Raw genomic sequence first — 27,536 nt, 5'->3', positions numbered from 1 at the left:
TGTACAGTTATGTAGGTGTCTGGCAAATCCAAAGATGCTTTTTTTGTGTGGGGGGTGGGGGTCCCTGTTGTCTGATGGGTGGCATTTGTTACTCAGAAGATAACTTGCCAGATACAGGTATAACTATGCTGTTTGTTGTGAAATGTTTAAAAATCTTATTACATGTTGGACATAGCTCCAGACGGCTCCCCATGTGCCCCCCAGCCTCCCCACTTCTGTTTGGCTATTTGGGGGCCTGCTACTACCCAGTCAGCGCAGGCTACCTCGCCCCAGCGTGCCCTGCATCTGAACCACACGGGCGTCCCCTGATTAGTCTATTCCCTTCAGAGGAGGGCGGGGGCTACAGAATTGGGGAGCCAATCAGAAAGAAGAGCTGCCCCATTGTCGCCTCTCGGTAGCCGCGGTGGGCGCCTGTGGGCAGGGGGCTCTCGGGTGTCAGCGGCGCAGGGGCAGTGAGCGTGCGCAGCGGAGCGGGTTAGAGATTGCCTTGCCACCGCCGCGGCGTTAGGAGGAGGGATCTGCGCTTGTGCAGAAGCCTGCTCGTTGCTTTACTTTTGCAGCCCGGGGCAGGGACATTATGCCGAAGAGAAAGGTAACGCGCCTGTGTTGATTGTGTTGTGGTGCATTCCTTTTGACGCCCGTTTGCCGTTAATAATCTCAGCCTCCGGTTGCCTGCAAGCCTGGGGCGATTTTTTTGGACTGCGCTGATTGAGTCTGGGTATTTGTACTGCCTGTTGCAAAGATCTTCCACCCTTCCCTCCGGTTGCTGATTTGTTGATTTACTCCTTACTTCCTCTAACCTTGTAGTGAGGGCTGCAGTTGTCACCCCCTCCTCTCGAATGCGAACTCGCTGTCACAACTCCGATCTCCCCCCCCCCCCCGCCACCGGAAAAAAATGCAGCAGCTGCAGCTTCGCCTTTTACCTCCCCCGGAGGAGTTTCCTGCTTGCAAACTCCAAGCCGTAGCTCATCAGTCTCTGGAAAAATCCCCCATGTCCTGGCTGATTCTGCCCTGGGCTGATTCTGCGTTCTGCTTTGCATGGTGCCCCGGTGATGGCTCCAAGGTAAAAGGCGGAAGGGAGAGAAAAGCCATGTTTAAAACAAACTACACCCTTCTCCTTGCCTCCTGTGACAGACCCGTATGTACCAACTCTGGTGTCAATCAGGACAGGAGTCTGCACAGACAGGGCCCCGTGCAGCACAGGGGGGATCTGCTTACACATGGTATCAACAACAGCAGAGAGTTTAAAAACAGCACCATGGGAGACTCCTCTGTGCAACACAGCAGAGCGCTACACACCCCAGAGACGGGCAAGGGGGTGGGGATGGAGGGAGAGGGAGCTGCTTCTGCGGAGCCTCTGCCTTCTTGTGTGGCTTTGAGACTTATACTGAACGAGTGTATTTGCCTCCCTCCTCCCAGTCACTTCCCCTCCTCCCTTGTGCCTCAGTGTTTCCTTCCTTCCTTCCTCTGCGGAGCTGCTACAGCTGGGATTTACTTGCATCCCTCATTTGCCTCCCTGGCTGTGCTGTACTTTACTTTTCCTTCTCACACACTGTCTCCCTTCCCTTCATGGTGGAGGATCTGGTATTTTTGAGGGGGAAGGTGGGGAAATGATGCTTCACTTGCCCACCCGCCCCAGTGACCCCCATGCTGGAAACCAGTCCAGGCAAAAGTGCAATATGTGCCTCACTGATCTTACGCTATTGCCTACTACTTTCTGTCTGCCCACTGTCTGAAATACTGTTCATAATGTTAACTTCCATAATTGTCTGTTATGGGGCTTCTTGCACCTCCTTTGAGTCATCTGATACTGGCTACTTTTGGAGGCAGGACACAGGAGTAGATGAACCACTGGTCTGATCCTATATGAGAATTCATTTCTTTCTCTTAATTCAGGAAGTAAGGAATGTAAAGGATTACAAGCTTGCAAATTATTTATTACTGGTTGCATCTTTCACAAACTCAGTGCCTGAGCTTCAGGGAACATCTGTAGTATTTTGAAAATGCTCATTTGTTACAACTGTTAACAGACATTTCACTAGGGCTGGGTTTTCTAAGGGGCTTGTGGAAGTTAGCCACCCAGATTGGAGTTGGGTAGCTAACATCCTTTGGCCCCCTTGAAAATCCTGGCCTGGAGCACTTTCTTTTTACTGCAATTACTAATGGAGTGTAATTGGAGACTTGACACTAATATACCGTGGTTTAAATAAAACCAACAGACAAACCAATGACCACAACAAAAAACTCGGCAGTCTTTTAATATTAAACTAGGTCAACTGAGGAGAGGCAATTTTACTGTAATGGAGATGTCCAGAATGTCTGTCTGCCTATGACCTCCCCATAATGCAGATCATGGTTGAATCTGAAAAAGTTTTTAATAGGGTAATCGTTAGATGTTAATTTCCATACACTTATGAGTTCCATTTTTGTCCTGTACTGATTCCTTGCTGCACTATGGGTACAGAAAAAATATTCAGTGCTCCACTGAAATATTTCCATTTTTAATTTTTTTTTAACTTGAGTTGATATATTTCTCATGAAATTGAGGGACTAATAGCTCTGTACATAATACTTGGCTTACATTTAAAAGATACTGTATCATTTTCTTCATCATACTCTGTCATTGCATTCTTGTCCAGGCTTAAAATGCTCCTTCTCTTCCACAGCTATGCCTTTCATAAGTGAAGACTGATGGCTAGGCTGTGCTTTGAGGAAGCTCTTTGAAGCTAGGCCTACACAGTCCATTAGGAACCTTGCAGAGCTCTCTCGTGCTTCCCTAACATTTTTACATTGTTGCCCTGCATGTAGTCTTCAATACTTCAAAAATATCTTGGTGGGCTGGGAAATTAAATGAGGTCTCTTCCCCCATGATTGAGGAGCACATTGTGGCTAAACAATGGGCTTAGATTTTTGTTGTTGTGTGTTGTATCAGTTAGCTCTGGTCTACACTAAAACCTTAGGTTGGTATAACTATGTCACCCCGAGCGACGCAGTTATACCGACTGAACTCACAATGTAGACAGCGCTAAGTTGACAGGAGGGCTTCTCTTGGGGAGGTGGAGTACCTATGCGGATGGGAGAAACTCACGCATTGGCATAGGTTGTGTCTTCATTAAGCACTACAGCGGCGCAGCTGCAGCGCTGTAAGCATAGATAAGCCCTTAGCCTTTGGGAAGTAAGTCTGTAAAAGGAGAACTTGGGTTTTTTTTCTTTTGTTTTCTGTCATAATTAGTCTTTTAAAATTACATCCACAATTGAAGTACTTAAAGAGAAGCTTATTAAGTAAAGTTAATGTATTTAGCTTTGTGAGTCTTTGTGTGACTTAGTCTTAAAGCTAAGTGTGTTTATTAATTCTGGTTCTTGGAAAGCCCAGAAACTCATAGGAAGTAGAGACTATAGGCTTGTCCGCATGGGGAAATTGACTGGCATAGCTACGGTGGAATAATTACTTCATCATTATTCTGGAATAAAGTCACTTTTATTCCGGAATAGAGTGTCCATATGGGGAAATTATACTGGCATAGCTATTGCAGAAAAATGATTTCACTGTAGCGTTGCCAGTACATTTCTCTGTGTAGAGAAATCCTACTTGTGTACATCTGTTACTGAAGTGGGTTTCCTAGTTAAAACAAATATTAACACAGAAAAATGTGATTTAATACTTGTTTAGTTCGGAAATTTTAACGGTCTCTACTAAAAAAAAAAAATTACAGATCACCAATACTTCAGTTTGCATGTTTATGGGGCTATGTGTCCAACTAATAAATTTGCAGAAAGGGCGTGTGGGAAATGCAGAAGTAAAAACAGATTCATACCTGTCTTTATGCATGCTTTATGTATGTAACCAGATTGACTAGTCATGCTCCTTTTTCCTTTTGTCCCTTAACTCTTTCTTCTATGTGTAACTCAAGAAGCTATCCCTGGGGGACAGATAGCTCAGTGGTTTGAGCATTGGCCTGCTAAACCCAGGGTTGTGAGTTCAATCCTTGAGGGGGCCATTTAGGGATCTGGGCCAAAAACTGGGGATTGGTCCTGCTTTGTGCAGGGGTTGGACTAGATGATCTCCTGAGGTTTCTTCCAACCCTGATATTCTATGATGACTCTAAGTCAGCATCTGAATCGCTTCATTATCAAACAAAGGTTGGAAATTACTTTTTAATTTACTTTTCCACAGTATGCATCCGATGAAGTGAGCTGTAGCTCACGAAAGCTTATGCTCAAATAAATTGGTTAGTCTCTACTCCTTTTCTTTTTGCGAATACAGACTAACACGGCTGTTACTCTGAAACCTTTTTAATTTAGTTTCCCCAAATCTGATGGGCCACTGGTTATGGGCGTGGAAGGGGCAAGTGAAAACATTTGTGCATTGAGATGATGTCAAATACCACAGTAAAACAAAAAGAGGCTGAGCACTGGACTCTTCCAGTCAGACCTTCATATGTGTTACTGGTGGTTGTAACACCACATAATGAAGTGAATACAGTACAACCTTTCACAAAGAGACTAGTGTGCATGCATGGGATAAACTAGAACATATGTGTGATATTGTTAGCAGGAAACTTTTTTTGGAGTTTGTCCTTTTTTTGTTTTTGTTTTTGTTCTTCAGCCCCAGTTGAACTTATCTTTCAAAAATACAATATAAGCTGGTTTGGAAGGAGTACATTCTTTTATAGCTATGAAACAGGTACGTTAAAAATATCTTTGCATCAGCCATAGAAAAATGAGGAACCAAAATCTGTCCTATGACAAACTCACAATAGCATGAGAAGTCTGGTTGCCAAAGAATTTTTTTTAAAATGGTTTTAACAAGATCACCATCAAATTGCAGTATTTGTGGGCCTGAGTATTTGTGCATGATGACTGAGAAATATAAAGAGGTCAGGTAACTTGTCCAAGGTCAGACAGGGAGCCTGTGATTTAGTTGGGATTACATTCCAGAGTGATCCTCTTTGTTCCTTCTGTCTAACCATAAGACAATACTGTTTGAACCTGTTCTCAAAACATTTTTCTGCCTTGGGGTTGAACCAAATGTGAGGACTAATTGCAGCTTGATTTTTTTTTTTTAAATCTTTTTAACAACACTGTTGACCACTATAGTACTGTTTCAAAGCAAGAAAAATGACTTAGTGGATACATCTTTAATTAGTCACATGAGTAGGTCATTTGCACACTTATTGCAATCCCAAATCCCAAGTCTTGCAGTAGCCTTGATGGCAGATTGTGGTGTATGCTTAGCAGAGATAACAAGGGATTTTGGGTTAATATCTGTGGTAGGGTACTATAGAATTCTAAAAACTCACTTTAAAAAAAATCTGTATACACTTTTTTTTTTTTAAACTATGCTAAAGGAGTATGAAGGTTGCAACATAAAGTATTTAGAAGTTATGAAATGCCTTAATTTGGCCTTTTGAATTATGATATTCTGTTTAATAATATGATTACATATTACTCTTTCTACAGGACCTCATCTAGCACACAAGATGCACAGTGCTAGCTGAATGGGTATCTATTAAATATTTTGTTTACTCCTCCTCATTAAGTGTGTGGCCCCAGACCTTATTCACTGCACATCATCCAAGCTCTGCACTAAATACAGAACTCGTTTCCTCATGGATTTTTCTGTGGTTCTCTCAGTGCCTCAGTCCCTTCAGGTTTCAGAGTAGCAGCCGTGTTAGTCTGTATCCGTAAAAAGAAAAGGAGTACTTGTGGCACCTTAGAGACTAACAAATTTATTAGAGCATAAGCTTTTGTGAGCTACAGCTGAAGCATCCTATGAAATGAGCTGTAGCTCATGAAAGCTTATGCGCTAATAAATTTGTTAGTCTCTAAGGTGCCACAAGTACTCCTTTTTCTTTTTTCAGTCCCTTCACAGATTCAGGCCATAGAGCTCCCCCTCATCGCAAGTTACACTTGAGCAGAACTTGTTTCGACTCTTCAAAGCTTGACAAGAAAATAATACTTTTTTTTATTTATGCCAAAAATTAAAGTTTATTACATTTAGGAATAGTGCAATGTAGAAGTGTTGAGTGTCAAAGAAACTGGTTGAGTGATGCTTCTTCTATATATATAGTTACAAGAAATTTTGTGTTCAGATGTCCAGATAAAAACAGATTGAAGTTACTTGCTTTATGTTGAAAGTGCAATTGTAAATATTTTATGAAGGGTTAATGATTTTATAAGTGTTTTACAGTCATGGGAATATTACACGTTTATAGGTGGCTGTAAACACACCAATATAAGGTGCTAGAGGTGGCCATAAGCCAAAGGTACTGAAACAATTTGTATAGTGGGGGTGCTGAAAGCCAAAGTTTACCAAACTGTAAACCCTGCATGTGATGGAAACCACTTCAAGCCAGGGGTTGCGGCATCACCCCCAGTTCTCCTACTTCTAACACCTATGCTATAAGCCATGTTTATAATCAGCCTGTTCACACTAACAATTTGTAGCAATCATTTATTAAAACGTATTCAGTTTATTAACTCATTGTTCCCCAGTGGTTCACACAGCAAGCTTCTGAGTGTAGCCCCCCCCCTTATAAATTAAAGCACTTTTTAAAATATTTGTATATTTAACACTGTTATAAATGCTGGAGGTAAAGTAGGGTTTGGGGTGCAGGCTGCAGCTCGCGGCCCCCATGTAATAACCTCATGACCCCCAGTTTGAGAACCCCTGCTTTAGCCCATGTCACCCATCCACTAACTCCAGTTGAATTTTGGCCTGAACACCAGGTGAATTATCAGTGTAAGGCCATTCACAACATTGTTCCTTGTATTAAAGTATAAAGCAAATTGTATTGTTAGCTACAGTTCATCAGGTATCACAAGTGATTATCTCCCAGTATAAAAATTAACAGGTGCAGATAATCCATTTATATAAAGGGATTTTAGAAAAAGAACTGCCTCTTCTCAATTGAGATAAAAATGGATTTGAAAGCAGAGCAGCAAGTCAATTGAAAAATGTTATTTCAGACTGTGGGATATCAGTTTTGTTGATGAGCTTCACAAAATTAGTCCACTGTGTGTAAATGAAATAGATATGCCAAAAGATGTAGCTAACAAATGCTACACAATTAAAAGTTTGCTTTGATTAATAAATTACTGAGTTCTAATTTCTCCATTGAAATGTATCAATTGTACCAAAAGCAATAGTTTTGTATAGATTTGTCGGAGTCTGAGGTCTATGTTAATACTGTTGTAGCAAAGTAGTTTAACATTACATTTTACTGGAAATTGTCATAGTATCATTTGTGTAGGGTGAAGGCAAACCAGGTTATGATCTCTCTTAGAAATCGCATTTTCTAGGATTATATAGCTTCAGTAAAATTTTTGTCTTCTTTAATTCAGCATGCCTTCTAAGGTACTAAAGAAGGGTGGCTCATCCACATGCTTATGGTTAGAGAGGATTTTTCAAGTGCTAGACATATACCCCAAGTTGTGATCCTTTCTCCTGCAGACTAAGTGGGCTTTTTACTTCAGTATTCCCTAAAGGCCACTACCCAAGTGCAGCAGGACATAGTGTTGATTCAGTGGGTGACACTCAGATTAAGTCAAAAAGAAAAGGAGTACTTGTGGAACCTTAGAGACTAACCAATTTATTTGAGCATAAGCTTTCGTGAGCTACAGCTCACTTCATTGGATGCATTGAGCTGTAGCTCACGAAAGCTTATGCTCAAATAAATTGGTTAGTCTCTAAGGTGCCACAAGTACTCCTTTTCTTTTTGCGAATACAGACTAACACGGCTGTTACTCTGAAACCTCAGATTAAGTCAGTACTGAAAAAGTGCCCTAGCATAATGAAAGAGGGCACTGATGTTTGAGGTGCCTCTTCTAAATGAGATAAAAGCCTACGTCCTATATAAAGATCCATGGCACTTTCCCCGAAGTAGGGGTATTTAATCTCTGTGTCCTGGCTAGTGTGTATCTTGATTAATTGTATTCAGTCTTATAAATCATCCTATGACTTGAATTCATTTCCTGTTAGAAACACTATTGTAATGTTCTGTGCTTCTTAAACAGTTGATGCATTTCTGTGGTCATAACAGTAGAAGATCATAGAACTATAGGACTGGAAGGGACTTCGAGAAGTCTACTAAGTCAGTCCCATGCACTCAAGGCAGGACTAAGTATTATCTAGACCATCCCTGACGGGTGTTTGTCTAACCTGCCCTTAAAATCCTCCAATGACAGAGATTCCAGAACCTCTCTGGGCAATGTATTGCAGTGCTTAACCGCCCTGACAGATAGAAAGTTTTTCCTAATGTCCAACCTAAAATACCCTTGGTGCAATTAAAACCCATTGCTTCTTGTCCTATCCTCGGAGGTTAAGGAGAACAATTTTTCTCCTCCCTCCTTGTAACAACCTTTTTCTGTACTTGAAAACTGTTATCATGTCCCGTTTCAGTCTTCTGTTCTCCAGACTAAACAAATCCAGTTTTTTCAATCTTTCCTCATAGGTCATGTTTTCTAGACCTTTAATTATTTTTGTTACTCTCCTTTAGACTTTCTCCAATTTGTCCACATCTTTCCTGAAATGTAGTGCTCAGAACTGAACATAACACTCCAACTGAGGCCTGATCAGCATGGAATAAAGTAGAAGAATTACTTCTTGTGTCTTGTTTACAACACTCTGCTAAAACATCCCAGAATGATGTTTGCTTTTTTTTTTTTCTCCCCAACAGTTTTATACTGTTGACTCATATTTAACTTGTGATCCACGATGACCCCCAGATCCCTTTCTGCAGTACTCCTTCCTAGGCAGTCATTTCCCATTTTGTATGTGTGCAACTGATTGTTTCTTCCTAAGTGGAGTTCTTTGTGCTTGTCCTTATTCAGTTTCATCCTGTTTACCTCAGACTATTTCTCCAGTTTATCTAGATCATTTTGAATTTTAATCCTATCCTCCAAAGCACTTGCAACCCCTCTCATCTTGGTATTGTCCATAAACTCTCTATGCCATTGTCTAAACCACTAATGAAGATATTGAACAGAACCGGGACTGATACCTGTATAGTTTAAAATCTGTAATATTTTGAAAGCACTTTGAGATCCTTCTGGGTGAAAGGTATGATAGAATAGGTTGCATCAAAACTTATCAGGGGACTATTCAGCTATGTCTGCTCTAGACTCTTTCCTTCTTCCCTCTCCCCTCTCTCCCTAGTCAGTCTCCCAGTGTTATCCTATTACTGGTGATGGCAGTAAAGGGAGTACTAATATAGATGGGATTCAGATGGCTGACAGCATTTGTACCATTGTATAGTCTAGACCTACTTGAGCAGAATTTGAAGATGCTGTGAGGAAATATCTCTCTCTCTCGTCTCGAATGGACAGGGTCTTTTGAGAGCCATTTTTAAAGTTGGTTCACACTCAAATGGGTTCTAAAAAACTTTAAAGGCTAGTGTGGACATGCCAGAACCTTGTTAGAATCATTTTTAAAATCTGCTTTCCAAGATATGAACTTGATATTAATTCTTAGATGGCTTTGGCCCCTTCATACTAGTTCTTTAAACCATGTTAGAACCCAAATTAGCAGGTAACATGTTTAAATGCAGTTTGTAACAAGGGTAAATAGAACCAAATAAATGGAAGGTCACATTGTAAGGTAACATTTGGCTCTTAAGTCTTCACACATCAGTGCCTCTCCTCTCTGCCCCTCCCAACAGCCAACTTCAGTTGACAACACAAGAAGCTAGGGTTGGGGATACAGAGGATGTATTACTTGGAAAAATAGCCTCTGAAGGATATGTTGTACTCTTAGTCACAAATATAATTTTTAAAATAAGTGTTTCAAATACTAATTATCAGTCAAACTGTTAGAACGCATTTTGGGGACAGGAAAGGAAAGTTAGAGATGGACAGACAAGAGCCTGTGATCGTTGAACAGTCACCAAGGGAGAGACTTTTGAGTCATGGTTATTCTAAAAGGTGTGTGATCTGGTACACTGTACAGCATATCCAGGTGTGGCCCTATCAGAGGGGACAGAATTCCTGGCTGTCACCCCTCCAAGAAGCCTGTCCTACAGAATAAGGGTGAACCTATAACAGAAATAGAAGGGCCAAAATAGGAAATGGAGTCCCGTGTTCTGGGAGGTCTTTATGAGAGAACAGAACACCCCCCAGAGCTAAGGGGTAACCTAAGAGTGCAGAGACCCCACTGGCACAAGGGCTCTGTGTAGATTCATGCTGGATGTGAGGACATGTCATGTGCCTTTTTCAAAGGGAAGCGGGTAGCATGATGACTCTTCTAAGCGAGAAACTACCATTCCCATCAGCCCATTTCCCACTGACCTACAACCTTCCAGGGTGGACCTGCACGTACATCCCCTTCCCCTGGTCAGGAGGGGCTGGAAACTCTATGGATCACCCTAGTCCAGGAAGTAACCTTGTTTTGAGGGGAAGTGGTAGCCCCATGGCAAATTGGGAGCAGCAGGGAAGCTAAATGCAGGAGAAACTTTTGGGGAGCCTTATGCAGAGCTGGCTGCAGCAGTAGTGAGGGAACTGTGTGAAAAGACTGTGACTCGCCGACGTCACAATCAGGTTCAGGTCTGGGCACAGTCTGTGAGGAAGCAGCAGAGACTGGGCAGGGAACCAGTGTAGAGTGGCCCCAAGGAGAGAGACAACTAACTGATCCTGGCCTGGAAAGCTGCAAGCTCCTATTTCCCTGTAGCATAGACTGGATTGGAGAGGGAACCCCAGGCACCAGGCCTGAGGAACCCTAATTCTCATTGGAGTGTCCCCTGACCCCCGAAAGGGCCCAAATAGGAACCACTATTGTTTTACCTTAAATTGCAACTGTTTAAGCCACTGTTCATACGGTGTTTTGCAATCTTCCCATTTCTGCCAACCCTAGTAAAATACCCTTTCGCTTAGCCACGTGTCCGAGTCATTAGTGGGAGGACCCCAGGGCTAGCACTTTTAGGGCCTAGTACCTGAAGTCCTTTCAGTGCTTGCTTCAGAGTCATGGCAGTCTGGTGGAATACTGGTACAGTAAAGATTTGGTGTGCCACAGCACTGAGTAGCTGTAAGAGTTACAAAAATATAAAACTTCTTCTCACAGAAGAACATTCTTTAATATTACTTATTTGCTTTTTAGTCACAACTGCTTATTCTGTGGGTTTTGCACTCGTCTTTTTTTCTGTCTTTCCACCCCTGAAAGCTACTGTTAGATATTTGCTGGAGTAAATTATTTTCAAAACCAGAGCTAATGTTGTCAAAATGGTTGTCTAGCGTTAAGCACCTAAATCTGTATTTAGATACTGAAAATAGATCTGTTCTGATTTCAGAGAAGCTCATTCACCTTAGTGGGTACAATGGTCGCTCTGAAAATCAGGCTAATTCTGTTTCATAGAATATCAGGGTTGGAAGGGACCTCAGGAGGTCATCTAGTCCAACTCCCTGTTCAAAGCAGGACCAATCCCCAATTTTTGCCCCAGATCCCTAAATGGCCACCTCAAGGATTGAACTCACAACCCTGAGTTTAGTAGGCCAATGCTCAAACCACTGAGCTATCCCTCCCCCCGAATAGTTTAAATATGGATTTAAGTACTTTAAATATGGATTTAGGAGCCTCAGGTTTAATTGCTGGAAATGGATCTGCCAAGGTCCTTCTTCATGGTTCAATTTTCAGAACCAGAGCCCGATTTTGAAAAATTTGACTTAAAGGAATAATATTGAACAGTCTTTAGCTTCCACTACACTTCTACCATGCTGTTTTGACGTTGCTGTTTAATTGTACAATAATAGTAAAACAAAGGAACAAATAATAAGAAAAGAATTTACTAACATCCTGGCTCACATTTTGAAATGTGGGGTCCTAAAATTATTAGTCTAAGTGAGTTGTCTATTGTAGGTGCTCAGCATCTCTGACATCTCGCATAACTGATCTGTATCCCTGAAAATCAGGCTGTGTTTTTAGATGCCTAAATATGGAATTGGTTTCTAATTTTATACACCAAACCTGAAAATATTGGTTCTAGAAGATAATGGAAACCTGAGCAACAGGTTTATGTAGGCTTAAACAGAACTGCTTTCAATTCAGGGATCGGTAACCTTTGGCATGCGGCTCGCTAGGGTAAGCTCCCTGGAGGGCCGGGCCGGCTTGTTTACCTGCCACATCTGCACGTTTGGCCGATCGCAGCTCCCACTGGGTGCAATTCACTGCTCCAGGCCAATGGGGGCTGTGGGAAGTGGCGTGGGCCGAGGGATGTGTTGGCCGCTGGTTCCCGCAGCACCCATTGGCCTGGAGTGGTTTTAAGTGATTAAAATGAGAAGCTTTGAATGTTTACCTATATATTCCTATAATGATAAAAACATAGGTTGCTTGTTCCACTCAGAATTGTATAGCGCAGTCAGGTGAACAGCATTAGTTGTAATTCAGAGTTTGTGAAGTGCCCCATTAAATGCCCATGTGGCTTAAGTTATGCTGGCCAAACATCTAGATCTTTTCAAGCGGGAATTACAGAACATACATACACAATAAAAGCAGATTTAAATACATATATGGGAAAAACATTTAAATGGAAAATAATCACACACTTTTCATTTTTTGATTTGTGGAAATATAATTTATACCAGAGGTGGTTTTTTTTTTTTTTTAAAAAAGAGGAAGAAATACAGTTAATGTTCTGAAAGAGTATGAAGCATGTTGGATTTACACGTTACAAACATTAATCTATTAGGTTTAATAAAGAATTAGACTTTTCTTGTTTTCTGACTTGATGAAATTTCATTGTAATCTTTTTATACGTCCCCTCTTTCTTTCTTGTTTGTGTTTATGCACACATGCGCGCACACACAACCAAAGGACTTTCTTTGGTGGATGATTGGAGGATTTTTTTATCTTTTTCATATTAGAACTTTAAGTATACTCTTCCCTTTCATCACATCATGATGTTGACATTATCCCCATAAAGGATTAGAAATTGATATATTCCTCTTCTAATAGATATTTTTAGAATTTAAATTCCTTCATCATTTCTAAGTCTTGCATTGTATTTTATTATCTGTAATTTCAGAAAATCAAAATGTTATATAGGTTTAGTTTAAAGAATAAATATTTCAGAAGCATTTCCTTTTACAGTGAAGAATGTATGTACTTAATGTATGCTTTACAGTGAAGAATGTATATGCTTACGGATAACTCTGTAGCTTCTAATTGATTAGGTAACTGGGAAAGGATAATTGCCTAGGAGATAGAGGGAGTTACTATATTATGCAGTTTTAGCAGGTTTGTAAATACTCTTTGAAAAGGCCAAGAAGGTGGGGAAACTGTGGAGCTCTCTCTCCATGCTATCTCATAAGAATTAATGTTGAGATGTTTCTAATCTGTAAGTAAAGTTTAATGGAATACGCTGGATAAAAGTTTAATTAAAAAAGGACATGCCTTAAAACCTGATTATTTTTTTTTCTTGTTTTTGGGTGAGATTTAAAAAATTAAGCTCTGATTCTGCAAATATTTAAGCATATGAGTAACTTCATGTGCTTCAAATGTGAATTCAGTGGAATTGTTCATGTGCATGAAGTTACTGCCATGTTAAACATTTTTCAGGATTGCGTCCTTTGTGGATAAAAGAAATGCAATAGATATCTATCTGGCTTTACGTAAAGCATTTGATGCAGTATCTGTTTTACTTGCACAGTTAATTCAGATTGGCTCGGCTATGAACACTGTTGCATCTACTAAAAATTGGTCAAAGAAGCACAAAAAAAAAGTTTTAATGATAAATAAGGTATTGTACTGGGGCAGGGTGGGGCAGAGGTGTCGAGAAGAGTGTCAGAGGAGTTGGTTGGTGTTTAAATAACATGGGATTGAATGTCTTTATTAAAAATCTGAAATGGGAAGTAAACAGCACCTTAATTTATTTAAAAAACCCCAAAAATGAGGAGTCCTTATGGCACCTTAGAGACTAACAAATTTATTTGGGCATAAACTTTCATGAGCTAGAACCCACTTCATCAGATGCATGAAGTAAAAGGTACAGGAGCAGGTTTGCATTTGGAAAGGGAGATGATGTCTGTCTGTATCTGCACAAGTATTTTCATGAAGTTGATGGATTTCCACTTCATGCAAACCTGCTTCTGTATCTTTTACTTCATACATCTGATGAAGTGGGTTCTAGCCCACGAAAGCTTATGCCCAAATAAATTTGTTAGTCTCTAAGGTGCCACAAGGACTCCTTGGTTGGTTGGTTGTGTTTTTTTTTTTTTTTCCTGATACAGACTAACATGGCTACCACTGAAACCTGTCACCATGCAAGGCACTTAATTAATTTAGTATCACTTTGTAAATTTCAGAGCTCTTGTGAAGACAGAAATAATTAAAGGGACCTAAAGAAGTAGAAACACTAGGGTGAGTTTGGCTCACCATCCACATACCTCCACTGACTTAAATTTAGCGACACTAGCAATGAACTTGGTCTGAGTTTTAGCTTGGGAAAACCTCAAGGTAATACATGTAGGGCAGTGGTTCTCAAACTTTTGTACTGATGACCCCTTTCACATCGCAAGCTTCTGAGTGCAGCCCCCCTTATAAATTAACAACACTTTTTTATATATTTAACACCATTATAAATGCTGGAGGCAAAGTGGGGTTTGGGGTAGAGGCTGACAACTCGCAACCCCCCCCCCCCATGTAATAACCTCATGACCCCTTGAGGGTTCCCGACCCCCAGTTTGAGAACTCCTGATGTAGGGGAAAACTGTCTGAGACGTATATATTCAAAGGGAAGAAAAAACCTGGACAGCAGTAATTCTGAAGTAGGCATATGGAATGATATGTCCTTTTGCTGATGGCTGAGTTTTGTTGCAAAGCGTGTTTTGTTTGGTTTTTGGTGGAGGGGAAAATGGATTGGGAGTGGGAGAAGTAACAGGCATCAAATCAGGGAGCAGGGAAATGATGGTGAACTCAGAGACTGCACCTAAAATGCTGTGCCAGAATGATGTCTGGAGAAAATTCTTATTGCATGGAAAATTTTAAAATGTGACTAGATAAAACTCTAGAAAAAATACTTTAGCGAGTAATCCATGTACTGGTAGGGGTTTCAACTCAATGTCCTAAAGGGCCTCGTTTCCTCTAACTTCTAATGTAGTAGTTAGAATGAAATTGGTTTGTGCTTTTTAAATTCACATGGGTATGAGCCTGTAATTTCTGACCACACGGGCCCTTGGTATTTGGCATCATTTAATATTAACATCCTTTACAAGATGTTGTTTAATCAGTTTTACCATATCTTATCTTTCCATGTTGGCTTTTTAGTACATTGCTTACATTACTAAAACTAATCCATTCACCTGTAAAGATCAGTATCTGTGCAGAAGTTGTAGTGCTTGGATACGATAGCCCCCTTTGGCTATCTAAATTGATTGATTGCCATTTGACCGATAAACAGTAACCTTGCTAATGTTGTTGCACTATTTTACTTAAGATACATCTTGTTATATATTTCAGCATTTTAATTACTAAAGTTTTGTCAGTTTGTCAACCTATAGCCACCTCTGTCAGATAATTTTCATATTTTTAAAGAGTTATCTTAATTTTTTTAAATTTAATGATTTCCCCTGTAGCGTTGGCAACCCAAATGCCATAGTATTGTGCTAATGTATGAGGACTAGAAAGTGAGATCAACCAGGGGGTCGCAGCTCATTCTCCAAAATGAGTGAAATGCAAAAATTAAGCACATACAAATAAATAAACTTGGTTTTATAATCCACAGTTAATAGAAAAACCTGATTTTTAACCTGTCACTTTTTAAAAAGCTCTTCCTCATCACTGATGGGCACAGGGAGTGTGTGTATAGCCATCCTGGTTAACCCAGAAGTATAAAATATGTGGAACTGATTGATCGTCTGAAGTTTAACTGCTGCTTAATTTACAAAACTGTTAGCTCACAAAACTGATAATCCAGACACCGAATCTGCAATGGCACTTAAGGTACAATACATATCTGTGGTCTGCTGAGACTTAAAATTTACCATTAATTATAATATTGAAAGCATAAGTCTTGCTGGCCAGGCAGCTGGTTTGCTGTGACCATTGCTTATGACATTGATCATAGTCCTCTCATTGTTTGGTGGTGGTTTTTTTAATCACCTATTGTTGTCTGTCACCTTATTCTTCATGTCTGTCCCAAAGAGAGAACCTGTTTTTATGTGCTTGTACAGCACCTATCACAGTGGGCCTATAGATACTACTGTGATGATGATGATACAAGTAATCTGAAGAATTGCCGTACAGTTAGAAAGCTTATCTATGCTGGAGCAATGCCTTTTGAACAATTCAGTGCCAACAGTATGCTTGGTGGTATACAAGGCTTGTGATGCTAGTGGTCTCTTCTCTGAAGAGTTTACAATGTAAGCAAGACAGACATAGCAAGGATGCACTGCAACTTGACAGGTGACAGTGTCATGTTAAATACTGTGAGCCATAGCATTATCACATGGAAAAAACCTATGGGAGAGGATGTTATTTAATAAACTCGGCTACTTTGAAATCAGTTCCTTAGGTGGTATGATATCTCAGTGGGAAGTCAAGGGATGTTAGCTTTCTGTGGAAGGGGTCAGGAGAAAGTCCTTCAAGCCTGTGATGACTTCCAGTGGGGAAGTCTTGTGAATCTTGGGATATCCATGTAGAGAACTGCTGCTCATGCCATGTAGTTCACTGGAAATTATGCTCCTGTTGGGTCTATTTATGCCCAAACCTCTCTCCTCTCCACTAGTCCACCTCCTCTTGTGGAGGTAATGCTGCATAAAGCTGTATTCTTCTGCTTGGCTTAATTCTTGCCAGGTACTCTGAACTTGTGTTGCTTTGGGGAGCAGTTGGGTTTGGATGGGGATTATGACACTGAGGCTCCTGTTTCTCCACCACACCTCCAAGTTTATTTGTGTCTATTTCACCCCATCCATGCTAAAAGCAGACTGGATTGTTTGGCCCCTGAAATGTTCTAACTTTTATAAAACTATACATTTTAGCGTAACAAGTGGATTATAAACTATTTTAATTGAAGTACACTACTTGCCAAGACACTGTCAGATAAAGACAAAATGGAGTGAGCTTAAAAAAACCTCACACATACAAGTTAAATGTTTTGTCAAGATAAGTCAATATATGGATTGTGATACTGTTAAAAATATATATATGTATTTCACGGCTTCCAAAGCCAGAGAGGACCATTGTGATTACCTAGTCTGACCTAATATATAATACAGACCATAGAATTTACCCAAAATAATGCCTAGGGCATATCTTTTAGAAAAAGTTCTTAGTGGGATTTAAAAATTGTCAGTGATGGAAAATCCCCCATGACCCTTGTTAAATTGGTCCAATGGTTAATTCCTGTCACTGTTTAAAAAAGTACAACTTACGGAAAGTCTGAATTTGTCCAGTTTCAACTTCCAACCATTAGATTGTATTGTACATTTCTCTGTTAGATTGTAGAGCCCATTATTAAGATTTGTTTAGCTTAACAAAAAAAAGGTTAAAGGCTGATGTAACAGTCTATAAGAAATAGAGCAAGGGACATCCCACTTTATCTCCCACACAGTACATAATGGGCCTAATTCTCAATTACACAAAGGCTCATTAGTCTAAAGCCTGAGCTATGTGAAACAGCCTTCATGTAAATGAGGATCTGCTGCAAATTGCTTATGCTGTGGTGTTTTGCTTCTGAGCTCTCACCCAAGGAATGGCAACTGAAACTGTTTTTGTGATTACAGAGATCATCATCCATTTTCTGAAAGTCTTGAAACTATCTCAGAACCCCACTGCCATGGGTTGGTGAGGGCCATAGTTGCTGAGAGAAATAGCCATACTCCATTTTAAAAGTCTAATTGTGTGGGTTTTCCTAGCTGCTTTGCTGTGTTCTGTGTAGTGCTGCTTAATTTCTTGCTAAGTCTCAGTCATTTAAATTACTGGCCGTAGTTATCTTTTTATGACCTGCTATTGTGGCACCTTCCCTTTCTATCGGGAGATTGTATGTTACAACTAGGAAGTCACATTCATTATCCATCCATACCCGGCTGGTAGGGCACAAATTGTTAGCACCCTTTCTATGAGGAATTCAGAGTCCAGTGACCCTACAGAGTTACAGAAGAAGGTAACTCTGTGTCAAGGTTCCTTCCCCACTCTGAACTCTAGGGTACAGATGTGGGGACCTGCAATGAAAACCCCCTAAGCTTATTTTTACCAGCTTAGGTTAAAACTTCCCCAAGGTACAAACTATTTTACCTTTTGAAAGCCTTTGTTTCTCCCCCACTCCAGCTTTGAAAATATCTTGTCTCCTCATTGGTCATTTTGGTCAGGTGCCAGCGAGGTTATCCTAGCTTTTTAACCCTTTACAGGTGAAAGGGTTTTTCCTCTGGCCAGGAGGGATTTTAAAGGTGTTTACCCTTCCCTTTATATTTATGACACTCTGTGTAGCAAATTAGCCTGTTTTCTTCTGTGCTCCGAGCAACATTGTTCTACTCTCTCAAATCCCTTCTCAAAATCAGTTTATTTTGGTTACCTTTCCACTGCTGATCTCCACTACATTCTTATCTACTCCTGCTCTTGTACCTGATCAGAAAACACAAAGAAAAAAATGTAAAACTGAACCATCTGCTCTTATTTTTTTTAAAAAAATGCTCTCCTCAAAGCTTCCCCTTCCATAGACCTCTTCCTTCCTTTCTGACTGAAAATACTGTTAGTCACTTTTCATTAGATTATCTCTTTAGATTGTAAGCACTTCACACTTTGAAGATGAGAGAGTCCCTGTCCTGAAGTGCTGTTGTGTAGGCCCATAAACATAATAGTTAATAATTGACATAACAGAGGCCTGATTTAACTGTAATAGGGATTATAATTAAATCGACTAAGCCCTTCTGTACTTTTTAGATGACACAGGTAAGAGTAAGCAGGAGCAAACTTGACTTGAACTATTTTGATGGAGGCTATGAGGGAGGTTAAGCAATAATGAAAGCTGAATCTGAGGCATAAGAAGGCTGAATTTAACTTTTTCAACTCATTTCAATATATTTGTGTTTTGTGGCTTGATATTGCTTAATTACTAGTGGAGTGTATGTGTGGGAGGAGGAGAGTTAAATTTCCCAGGGGTTCTCAAAATCCTTATTAGAGCAAACCTCAGGGCTTCACTTCAAACCATTATCCTACCAACTGTTGACTAGCTGGTACTCCCACTGGAGCCTGTGGATGTTTTTTGTTAATTGGCTGGGATGGTCACTGTGTGATGCAAGGTGTTGCCTACCTGATGTGCTGCTCTGTAGCAGTCCCAGCTTTTTGCTGGTAATCAGTCCTGTGTTTCTTCCTTGAGAAATCTAGAATGATTTTACTTGATAGTGTTTGGTTTGCAAGCCTTAACTTGTAAGTCTGACAAACATCTCTTTTCAAGGGGAATTCAGTTATTGTGGCATATAGACAGGTAACTTTATTTTAATCCATGTCATAACCCCAATGCTTTTTTTTATAGATGCATAATAAAATAGTTGACTTTATTCAATATTTTCTCTTCAGTCTCCAGAGGGTGCTGAGGGCAAGGATGCAGCAAAAATAACTAAACAAGAGGCAAGTATAACTCCTGTTTTTCATCTATTGTGGTTTTATATTATTAAATTGGAGATTCCCAGTTTTATAAGACTAAATAGTATTTGTTGCTTCATAGAGAACCACTTATGATGAGGGGTTTTTATGGGAATTATGATACTGGTGTTAAAACTGCAAATGTACCACAGATTTGGTTTACTTGGTAAAATTTAATCCTTTGGTACTGAAGAATCAGAGGATGCATTGCTACATTAGGCATTTTCCAGTAGCACGTTAGTTGATGGGGAAGGATCCTGAATCCTAGTGCCAGGGGAATTTAGCTTGCCCCCCACCCCCCAGTTCTTTTTAAATCCAGTAAGGAAGTTCACTGCTTTGATTTCAAAAACTGAGTGAACATTCAGGTGAATTAACAGTGAATTTCCTCTTTTTAAAGTTATGAACATTCTCCAAAGGGCATATTTGAACTGAAAACATGAGTAAGAACATAAATTATAGGTCTCTGGAAAATGTAAAAATTAGTGAGCCAAGACAAGGAAGCTGACTTGAGGCTCAGTCATTTAGGAAAAAAATGGTGCAGTGGAAGGGGCAAAACAATAGCAATATTCAATCATAACCCCTTGAAGGAATAAATGAGCTCTTTGGAAAAGGGTGTCTTGGTTTTTGGATTCTTAGTAGCAATGTCTTCCTGTGACATTTCCTAGAAGATCAAGAAAAGAAGCATATGATTGCACAAATTAGTACAGCTGAGAGTTTTATGTAGTTTCTATTATATCTTATAAAATATTATTATTACAAAGGCAGGTTAAAAAGAATACCTTAGGCAAGCATTAAACTTTTAATGTGACTTACTTTGCGTAAAACAATACAGATTCTTCTCCTGTATACATGTTTAAATACTGTTTCCTCAAAATAAAATAATTTTGAAGGAGGGCAGTCCTAAGGTTCCCCCCCTTTGCCCCCAAAGATTTGACAGACATCACTGATGTCCATTGGTTACCAGTATAAAGAATGAACATTTCTAGCTTCTAACTAGGAGCTTGCAGATGCCTGCAAGGTTTCTAAACTGTTTCAAAAGAGCCTATTCTCTCTCAAACACAAGAACACCCATCGTGGACGTGGAGTCAAGAATAGATATGATGGCTTTGTTCACAAGGGCATTATAGCTCTCTGTATGTAACTTCTGTTACCTATAAGGACTGAGGTGCAATCAGATAGCAGAGCTTTTAGGCAAAATGGGACAAGAGAATTAAATAACCTACCCTCTCCACTCAGGGATTTTTAAAGAATTGTGTGTAACTCACTGTGCTCCTGATGTTAGTGCAAACCCTTATGTGAAGCAGATCAGTGAGTAAAACCCTCTACTACATGACCAAAGCCGTTGTAGCCTCTTTATATATTTTAAAAAAAAAATCATCGTGATTTAGATGAGTGCTGTCTTATCTGTACCTTCTATTGTTCAAATGCTTTCTGGAGAACCAGGGGATGTAAATGTAAATTTAAGTTGGGACTTGGGGTACAGGGGATCTACAATTCTGTACTTACAAACTAATTGAAATGCTGTCTTTTTAAACTGTTTAACAGTGATGCTGGGAAAACTGATAGTGCTCAACAAATAGATATCCCAAATCACTAAGAGAAGAGACTTATAGATTTTAGAATGATGTATAAATACTAGAAGCTGAAAATCAGTTTTGTTTTTTTTTTTTTTCTTGGACAAAACCTTCCTCCTGCCAAGACCCGAGTTCAAGATTTTATTTACCCTGTAGGTATTTACTAGTAAGGGACAGTAAAATCATTACACGGAACACCGCTGACTGTACTCCTCCGGTGTTGATGGCCTCATCTGTTGCAGGAGAAATGCAGAACCTTTGACTCAGGTTTTTCAGGTCACCTTTGAAATGTATTTTTTATATATTGTTGGTGGGGTTTTTTTTTTTTTCTTTAAAGCCTTTCAGTTCATCTTTAGGTTCTGTTTTGTTGGGGGATGGGTTACAAATCAGGTAAGGGACATCTGAATATAAACATGGTTCCAAAATTGTAGCATAGACCAAATTTTATCTGTTTTTCTTTTAACCAAGACAAAGCCTTGGCCAAATCAAAACAGTACAAATAGAGCTGAGTCAGGGACTAGTTACATGGTTTTGTCTTGACCCTGTTACAACACAATTCCAGTTTTTAATATACATGAGCTCTTTAGTCATGCTCTGTAACCAGCTTCATGAACTCATTTGTTGTTTTAATGAATTCAGGGGCCTGGGAGTGGAGAACAAGATAGTCTGGGAAATATTATTTAAAAACAAGTTTTCTCATCTTCCACACTTGACTTATGAAAAAAAGTAGAGACATTTAATTTTATTTGTGGGTGGGGGAGTGGAGTTCACATCTTTTATTTTTCCCTTAATAATTTTCTTTGAGTGGAAAAACAGTCAAATGCTTACCCTCTGCTCCTGCAACTGGCTCTGTGCAGGTGGACTCCTGTAACCACATGGTATCAGCTGCAGGACCGGTCCTTAATTTACTTCTTTTAAATATCAGCACTGTACTAAGGGACACCATCAACTTAACTTGCATTTCTGTCAGAAATTCTTTTTACAGTGTTAAAAGTAACAGCTAAGAGATTAAAGAAACACTGTTCTCCTCAATATTTTCAGTTCACTTGCTTTGTGCTTTTAACAGTCCTCTGTAGAATCAGTTTCACTGTTTCCACTGTGTAGACAGTTGGTCTCTCCTATTTGCATAGGCCTTTCACACAGCAATAAGGGTGAAATAAACACTTATAAAATAGGTCACTGTTATTGTAAAACTGCACTTGCTCCCAAATCTGTCAATATTTGTAGTCACTGAAACTTCTGAACTTTGTGTGTGTGTGTGTGTGTGTGTAAGCAACTGGATTTGAAGTTCACTATGTCTCTTTAAAACTCAAAAAACCCAGTGGAGGAGGCACCCTTTATGTGTTTTTGGAAGTAAGGACTTTTGTTGTCCTAATGGTATATTTTAAGTTATCATCAAATGAATGAGTGACACATTTTGCCTTGGTTTGACTATGATCTGCTGAAAGCCTACAAACATTTTTTTCCCCCTTTTTATAGCCCACAAGACGATCGGCAAGATTGTCAGCTGTAAGTATTCCTAAAGAGCTGTTGGTCTATACCTTCCTAGGCACATGCTTTCTCATGCCAAGCAAACAGGATGTCATATTTTGTTGGATTCATTTATTCTTGAAGACCATTAAAGCTCTCTGGAGGGAAGGATGTTTATATTAATATAACCAAAGGCACACAGTCTCCTAAAAAGAACTGTGTTCTTTTCTTTCACTGGTATGCCTGTTGCACACGAAATGTGACTTGGCACTTCTGGAAACTCTATCTCCTGATAGGTCAACAGATCCTGGTTGTGAAGATGCAGCTTACTCTGTGAAAGACTGGGGGCCACTGTAACAGGGCTGTATTTGATACTTTTTGGTTATTTTTCTTTGTTAGATATGGGTAGAAGGACAAGTAGGAGGGGGGAATCTCCCTTTTTCTTCCCAGTAAATTTGCTTAATATATGTGTGTTCATATATTAAAAACAATAATAATTAATAAATAGCCCACTTCAGGAGGAATAGAGGAGGAAGAACCTTCTAGCAATGTCACATTAGATAGGTTAAAGGGGAGGGTGAGTTCTGTTAATGGTTCACCCCAAACTCCCTGTTAAACTCTTAAAATGATTCCAAAATTACTTTCACTCCTGCATATGGTGAGCCAGTAGATACAGGCTAGCTTAGTCTGTGGTGTCAGTTGAGGTATATTTGAACATGAAACTTTTCTGGTCTTTTAAGAGGCGCATAGTAGGAAGTAAGGGAAATGTCTGGGTGAGAGGCTAGTGGTGAATTATCTAATATATTGTGTAACTGGAAATGTTTTATAGAAACCTGCTCCACCAAAACCTGAACCCAAACCAAGGAAAACCACAAAGGTAAAATTCCTGTAATTTTAAATCACTATAAACAAATAATCATGCATTTTTGTTTTTGCATTGCATATTTCATTCTGTTTCAAATGTGCATGGACAACTTCTGAAGCATCCACATTTTTTCATGTTTTATCTTTAAAAGCAAAACAAAGACACACACACTTCTGTCCTAATTTAAATGTATTGCTGTCTGCCTGCAATGCATGCTCTGTCAGCCGCATACTCTTGCTTCCTAAGCAGAGCTATTCACTGTAGCAACATCTTTTCCTTCCCCGGAGATGGCGCCCACCTTTCCTGGACTTGCAGGGTTGGTCAAGGTGGCTCCACTACCAACCTGGGGCCTAGCAGTTCCCACACTAGTGTGTCAGTTTATTCAGCATTGCCCTCCATGCTTGACTAAATGGACAGTACTCCACCCACTAGTGAGACGCTCTTGTCTCATACATATTTTTCTTATGAAAATGCAGCTATTGCCAAGGATGCTGATTATAAATAAAGGTAGAATTAAAGATATGGCGAAATGAGGTGGTGGTGACTTTCTAGGCCAAATACAGTCAAAATAAAAATTCTATGGTACATACATAGGTTAGTAGTTTGACACTATTAAGAGAAGTTCTAGAAAGGTTCTTCAGAAAACAGATTTATTGGGGCCCAAGGAAGATGCAAAATAAGAACAATTGTTGTACCAGAAAAAGCATGTTGGGGGGGCGGGGGGACTTTTTTAGCCGTCCCCAGTGTATATTTCTGATTGACAAATATTAGAATCTTAAGATCCAGTATATGAGTTTCTAATTCTGTGACTTGGCACATTTTGGGTGTAAACCTATCATCTCTGATATTACTGACTAAATAATGTTAAGATTATTATGTTCTCTCAAAAAGTGATTTATAGTTTGGGGGAAACAGGTTTATATAAAAAAGAAGGAGGGAGGAGCTTATTAAAGGAGGGAATGTGGTAGGTTTTATCTTTCAGTACAAGTAATGAAAATGTAGCTTCAATATATGTCCTTAACAAAAGAGGACATATTTGAGGCATATTTCCAGGACTTGATTCTTTGATAAGAACTAATTTAATATGCTGTTTTGTTTTTTTTTAACAACCACCTGTTTCCTCAAACTATAATTTGATTACATTTAAGGACAGGATTAAATTTGGTCTAGATACAGTTGAGCAAGTCTTACACAAAATGAGCAAGCTTATACTTTTGATCAACTAATAAGAAATTTCTGATTAACATTATGTTGTAAGTAATTTCAGATATGGTAATTTTTAGTGTTCAAAGCTAACATATAGCAGTTTTACAAACTCAAATATTTAACTGTCCCTTTTTTTATGTGAAGACTTACCTAGAATGTATACATTCTTGCTAAAAGATTAAAACTCAGAAAGTAGTTTCTATGTAGATAAATGGAAGGAAGCTTGATCTTAATATATCATTTGACAGTAATAGTTGACTCTTTCTTTTTTGTGGGGGGAGGGAGGAGTAGAGAAGTGGGGAGCATGGAACATCTCCTTCTAAATGTTTATCAAGATTAATCTCAATACTCAATGCCAAATCCTCAACCTTACCTTTGTAACCCCATAAAGACTTTACAAAATTGGGTAGCTAAGCATAGGCCTCTGCTGGCATTGCAGGTCTCAACAGGTACTCTTAAGTGGGTCTAGAACACATGGAGCGGTAGAACAGATACAAAAATAATAGGTCTTAGCCCATTGTTCTGCTATCTAACAACATTGTTCTGCCCATTGTTCTTCTATGTAAACCTCCAAATGAAAATGTAACTTTCCCCCCACCCTCAACTGGGTTCCTGTTCATAGCTTCTTGCCTTTCTGTTACTGCTGACTGGTGAAATTCCCTGTGTGACAATTCTAGAATATTCGTTCATTAACATCTGGGGTGCTCTTTCCAAAGAGAAACATGCAAGCCTAAAATAGCAAAAATTACTTAATTTTTCTTCTCTGATGTAATAAGGATGTTACTAAATCAACCTGATATCCTTAAGACATGGGGGGGCTAGTTCCTCAGCCAGTGTAAGTTGGTGCATTTCCATTGAATTCAAAAGTGCTGTGCCATCACATCAGCTGTTGTTCTGGTCCAGTTAATGTGCTTGACTGTATAAGACTTTAACAGACAGTACTTGTTCTGATATTTATGTCCATCCTGGTTCGTTTTTGTACAATGTGGGACTGTTTTCTTATTCTACTAGAGTAATAATTTTTTAAATCCCTGAAAATTAAGAGAAACAATAGAGTTTCAGTTAAATTTTGCTAGTGATGGCAGCAGTTGCAGGAGAGTTTTAGAACACTCAGCTTTGGCACTTGTGGGTAAAAGCATTCCAGATCCTCTTTACAGAGGTAGCTGACATTTTGTACTAATTTGTCACACACAACTTACTCATACAGTAGATAGTTCATAGACGGTATCAAGTATCCAACATCTTCTAATGCACACTTTCTCCATGTTTTTGATCCTGTATCAGAAGGAACCTGGAACAAAGGCTAACAAAGGTGCTAAAGGGAAGAAGGATGAAAAGCAAGAAGCTGCAAAGGAAGGTACTACACCATCTGAAAATGGTGAAAATAAAGCTGAAGAGGTACTTTCCACACAGACCTCCCACTGATTGAAGCAGTATTTTTTTTAAAAATTATTCAATCTTTCAGCCATTGATAGCATGTTCATAATGTTTCTTTTTATTGCCCATAATGTTATTGCAGATTCGCATCTCTCGCTCAACTGTTAGTGTTTCAACATCCAGAGGTGCCCCACCCAGCACACTGTCAGTAAAAGGGCAGATTGAAACAGTGAAAGTTAAGGGTACGGTAGAGCATTCTGCATGTGTGCAGTGAATAGAAACAGATAGTAGTGTGGTGCTTTTCATTATGAACAATGGAAGCTGGCAGGTAAGGCTTCTATGGCTTTTGAAAAGCAGGGATCAATAAATGAAGACAAGTGTGTGTGTACCTGTTGTGTCTGTAAACATAATAGTTTGAAATTGAGCCATTGCAAATAATGCATCAAAGGAGAAGGTGCTAGTGTGGGGGCTTTTTTTATGTGTGGAGCAGTAACTTTTTATAGTAATTGTTGTTTTTTTGTTTTTTTTCCCCTTCCCCTTCGCAGGCACAGAGAACTGAATCTGTAGGTGACAAGAGCGAATGAATTGTCATGAAAATTTTGGGTTGATTTTATGTACCTCTTGGACAACTTTTAAAAGATATTTTTATCAAGTATTTTGTAAATGCTAATTTTTTTAGGACGATGATAGTTGACATATTAAACTGTATAGGAACATATCCCTTCTCATAACCATGCTCTTAGAAATTCCCATTGCTGCCAAGTAATATAAATATCAACTTAGCATTGGAAGGTGTGTGTCAAATTGGATCAGCATTCCATACACTTGCTTTAAGAAATTAAGTCTTGTGCATATGGTGATGGTTTTTACTGTGTGTATTTGAATTTTTCATGCAGTTTTTCTAGAGCAATAATCAGTGGTGCTTTTGTACTTAGGGTTTATGTGATTTTAATGAAACATGGATAGATGTGGCCACCTGCTGACTATTTTGGGTTCTATTAATGGATTAAAATAAAAGGTCTCCTTGCCTGCAAATCTACAGCCTCCTAATGTTTTCTCTAAATTTGAGGAATGCCTGACTCATTTTTTAACTATTGTGTGGAAGACTAAATGGTTTAGCAGCTATTGTGTTCTGCATGCACTACGTTTGACGCTTTTTGCTGGTCTCTAATAAACATATTTAAATGTCCACATATGAGTAACAGGTCAAGATTTTCAGTGGTCCACATATTAATGGACTTCTAAATATGAACCAGTGTATTCGTATTTATTATCACAGCTGAATAGCCTTTGTATTACTGTACCAGTATAACATACAGTGAGATACCAAAACAGAATGAATTGCTTGATTGAAGCAAATATACAGTAACTGAAAGGCATGCAGGAGTAGCTTTGCTTCCTCTCTCCCTGCCCCCTCACCCCCATCTAATACAGGAGTTTTTAATTTCAGCAGCTTATTACATGGGACTCTTGTTTCTAT

At 39.3% G+C, this 27,536-nt stretch overlaps 1 protein-coding gene across 4 annotated transcripts; it reads left to right on the top strand.

Annotated features, from left to right (window-relative positions):
• Positions 1-350: 350 nt before the first annotated feature.
• HMGN3 (high mobility group nucleosomal binding domain 3) lies at positions 351-27,536 on the top strand. 4 transcript variants are annotated; one of them, XM_074948019.1, is made up of 6 exons: positions 351-592; positions 19,499-19,549; positions 22,618-22,647; positions 23,438-23,485; positions 25,967-26,077; positions 26,199-26,594. In XM_074948019.1, the coding sequence occupies exons 1-6, from the start codon at positions 578-580 to the stop codon at positions 26,328-26,330; spliced, it is 387 nt and encodes a 128-aa protein (XP_074804120.1). In that variant the 5' UTR covers positions 351-577; the 3' UTR covers positions 26,331-26,594. The 4 variants fall into 4 exon arrangements, with proteins under 4 accessions (XP_074804120.1, XP_074804123.1, XP_074804119.1 ...); XM_074948022.1 differs by lacking the exon at positions 26,199-26,594 and adding an exon at positions 26,602-27,536 and having other exon boundaries at positions 353-592; XM_074948018.1 differs by having other exon boundaries at positions 365-592; positions 25,964-26,077; positions 26,199-26,576.

The sequence above is a fragment of the Natator depressus genome, chromosome 3 (genome assembly GCF_965152275.1).
Source record: "Natator depressus isolate rNatDep1 chromosome 3, rNatDep2.hap1, whole genome shotgun sequence".
NCBI lineage: Eukaryota > Metazoa > Chordata > Testudines > Cheloniidae > Natator > Natator depressus.
Note: the sequence above shows the minus strand (reverse complement) of the source record. Positions and strands in the feature narration are given on the sequence as shown.

Coding starts and splice junctions, on each gene's coding strand:
- HMGN3 (XM_074948018.1), top strand. Junction 19,550..22,617: donor CAAAAATAACTAAACAAGAG/GCAAGTATAACT, acceptor CCCTTTTTATAG/CCCACAAGACGATCGGCAAG. Junction 22,648..23,437: donor GATCGGCAAGATTGTCAGCT/GTAAGTATTCCT, acceptor AATGTTTTATAG/AAACCTGCTCCACCAAAACC.